This window comes from Rhincodon typus, chromosome 35 (assembly GCF_021869965.1).
Source record: "Rhincodon typus isolate 14 chromosome 35, sRhiTyp1.1, whole genome shotgun sequence".
Classification (NCBI taxonomy): Eukaryota; Metazoa; Chordata; class Chondrichthyes; order Orectolobiformes; family Rhincodontidae; genus Rhincodon; species Rhincodon typus.
In genome coordinates, this window is record NC_063366.1 from 23,849,036 (window position 1) to 23,852,541 (window position 3,506).

The 3,506-nt window shown below is 44.8% G+C and overlaps 1 protein-coding gene across 1 annotated transcript; it reads left to right on the forward strand.

Annotated features, from left to right (window-relative positions):
• Positions 1-2,273: 2,273 nt before the first annotated feature.
• On the forward strand, positions 2,274-2,756 carry LOC109918199 (late histone H2B.L4-like). The gene has a single exon (XM_020518097.1). It carries the CDS (start codon positions 2,274-2,276, stop codon positions 2,754-2,756), a length of 483 nt encoding a protein of 160 aa, XP_020373686.1.
• Positions 2,757-3,506: the final 750 nt, after the last annotated feature.

A 3,506-nucleotide genomic window follows, 5' to 3' on the forward strand; every position in this document is an offset into this window, starting at 1 on the left:
ACCAGTGGACACAGGCCTCCAGTCGCAAAAATACCCTTCAACTATCACCTTCTGTTTTTTGGAATTAATCTTGAACTCAATTTACCAAATTGCCTGAATCCCGTGGGTTCTTAGCTTCTTAACCAGTCTGCCATGCAAGATCTTGTCAAAAGCCTTACCGGATCCCATCAACTATACTATCGTCATCTACACAACCATTTCCGTCCTTGAAAATATCAATAAAATTTGTTAGACACGATCTTCCCTGTCAAAGCCATGCTGGCTGCCCTTGAGTAATCCTTGCCTTTCAGGGTGGAGATTAATTCTGTCACTCAGTGACAGTTTCTTTTTTTGCAAGTTCCGCTACCACAGATGTTAGACTTAATGGCCTGTAGCTTCCTGGCTAATCCCTATCACATTTCTTATTAGCTGTCGTCCATGTTCTTTGGCATCTCTTGTGTGGCCAGAGAGGATTTGAAGATTAATGTCGGAGCCGCTGCAATCTCTTCTCTTGATCCCACAGCAGCCTGAGATACATTTCAACTAGTTCTTGGGGTTAATCCACTTTCAAGCTAAAACTTCTCTCTCGGAGTTAATTTGCTCAAGTATATCACGAATGCTGTCCCTGATTTCTAGAGCTACATTGTCCTTCTCTATAGTGAATTCAGATGCAAAGTATTAACGCACAACCCTGGTTGTCTCTTGGTTTACACCCAAATTTCTACTTTGGACCCTCTGGCGCCTTAGTCTTTTCCTGGTTATTCTTTTGACCCTAATGGGCTTCTTGATCCTTTTATGAGTATAGACAGATTATCCATTTCCTCTCTTTGTTGAACATTTCATGATTTTGAATGCCCCTGTCAGATTTCCTCATAGACTTCTTCTGTCCAAGAAGTCTAATCTTAACTTCTCCAATCAACATTCATAACTGAAATTGGTAAATCCTAAATCGCTACTTTGCAGAAATAGAGCAGCCATAGAAATATCCCAGAATCCCATAATTGTGCATGGAAATCATTTCCAGAATTATGATGTCATCTGGTCCTTTCCAATTTTGAGTTTGAAATCAAGCAATGAATTATGTCAGCAGTGAAGTATTCAGCATTTTTCAACTTTCCAACCGTTTGCACGTAGAAACGGGTTTGAGAATATCCTAGTGAGTTATCGTGTCCCCTGCTCCTGGGTGTGGCTGAGGCTCCTGGCTGTAAAGATTGCTTCTTTTAACGGGGGATTTGGGGGGGGGGGGGAGTAATTAATGAATAAATGGGAAGCAAGTGGAATGAGTGATCTGATTTAGGCAGATGAAGATAATTTAAATGAAGATAACTTGTTTCTTCCCAGTTCCTCATTGTAATTAAAACAGAAATTTCTGAAGAAACTCACCATCGTGGCATCCGTGAAGAGAAAACTGGAGTTTAACATTTCAGGTCCAGTGACCCTTCTTCAGAACTGAGGAAATGAGATTTGGCTGTGGAAGCAAGATTTCAGGCGAATACCTTGTTGAACACCAGGAGTGGAAATGAAGGAAGTGATGGTGGACAAGAAGAAACGTTAGAATGAACATCTTGTCCAAGAGACGAGCAGGACGTCTTCAAGATCAGCACATTGGAGGACATGTGGCAACGAGCTAAGAATAAAATAAAACAACAACATCAAAAACAGAAATTGTTGGAGAAACTCTGCAGGTCTAGAAGCATCTGTGAGGAGAAAATAGAGTTAATGCTTCTGATCCATAAGAAATATGTACAGGCCATTCGGCCCCTCGAGCCTGCTCTGCCATTCAACAAGATCATGGCTGATCCGACATTCCTCGTGTCCACTTTCCTACCTTTTCCCTTAAAACCCCGACTGATCAAGAATCTGTCTCAGCCTTAAATGTACACGAGGACTTTGCCCCCACAGCTTTCTATGGCAAGGAGTTCCAAGGACTCACAACCCTCTGAAAGAAGAAACTCCTCTTCACCTCAGTCTGAAATTGGTACTGTCTCCGGTCCTAGTCGCTCCCATGAGGAAAAACATCCAGTGACTCTTCAGCACGGATTCTCCCATCCAACCGCTGACCCCGGTTTAATTGTTACACATGGAAAGTTACAGCCCCTAACACGGTCCCTTGGCTGTGATTTGTGCGAATTGGACACAGGATACTCAATGGGAATTGAGGATTTCCTATCCTTCATTTGCATGGAGCTGAGAATATCAGGGTTGACCCGCGCCGGTGGCGTCGTTTCTGTCCTTCTCGCCCTGGCTTGAAGGAGCCTGAGTTTCCTGAGAGGAGGCAGCCGCCAGAGTTCGTCATGCCTACCACCACCTCCTCCACTTCATCGTCCGCCGCCGCCTCCTCCTCAGCCACTTCGTCGGCCGCCGTCTCCGCTTCCTCATCGGTGGGGGCAGCCGGCGCCGCCAAGGGAGCCGTCTCCAAGAAAGGCTCGAAGAAGACAGCGATGAAGATGTCTCGCCGGGGGGCAGCGGGCGACCGGAGGCACCGCCGGAACCGCCGCCGGGAGAGCTACAGCCTCTACATCTACAAAGTGTTGAAGCAGGTCCACCCAGACACCGGCATCTCCTCCAAGGCCATGAATGTCATAAACTCGTTCGTGGGTGATATCTTCGAGCGCCTGGCCGCCGAGGCCTCCCGCTTGGTTCACTACACCCGGCGACAGACCCTGTCCTCCCGGGAGATCCAGAGCGCCGTCCGCCTGCTGCTGCCCGGGGAACTTGCCAAACACGCCGTGTCCGAGGGCACCAAAGCGGTCACCAAATACACTAGCTCCAAGTAGGATCGTGTCCTCTTTCCTCACTGGGATTGTATCTCCTACTAAAACCACCCAGGGAAAAAAAATAAACGGCTCTTCTAAGAGCCACTCAAACCATTCACAAATAGGGCTGTAGCGCGTCTAAAAGTAACAGAAATGAGTTTTAATTGAAGAAATCTCCCCCAGCGAACATTCCCATTAAAACCACGCAACTAAAAACACCTCTTCTTGAACTACTTAAAACCCTCATGGCCGTTGTATAACGACTGCATTGGGAAGGGAACAAGCCTTAATTTAAAACATTCTTTCCCCACGAGAACAATAAACAAGAAAATGAAAACTTACGTTAAATTCACACCCAAGAAAAAAAACAGCTTTTTAAAATCCTCATTCATAGCTTACTGCAAGAGTGACAATTGGGAAAGAAGAAATGAATAATTCAAATTACAGCAGCTCCCTCACGGGAGTAATCAATTTTAAAACCCATTAAATTCACGCAAAAAGAAAAAGGCCCTCAAAAATCCTGAGACAAGGCTAACTTTCCAAATGTTAAAACAGTGGAAAACTAGAAAGGAATAATTCTTAATTTAAAACTTACGCAGAAATCAACCAACTCGTCCTATTAGCTGTCCATTTATTCGTTTAACTGCCAACTACTTCTAAAAAAAAATTGTAAATATTTTTAATCCAGCTGGTCGGATAGATATGACAATTTTGGAACAGGTGAGACTTGAACCCGGAATACTGCTGCGACTCCCTCTATTTATAAAGCTA

What these genes read in the sequence shown, in the direction of transcription:
- LOC109918199 (XM_020518097.1), top strand. Translation starts at nt 2,274, where the DNA reads ATGCCTACCACCACCTCCTCCACTTCATCGTCCGCCGCCGCCTCCTCC.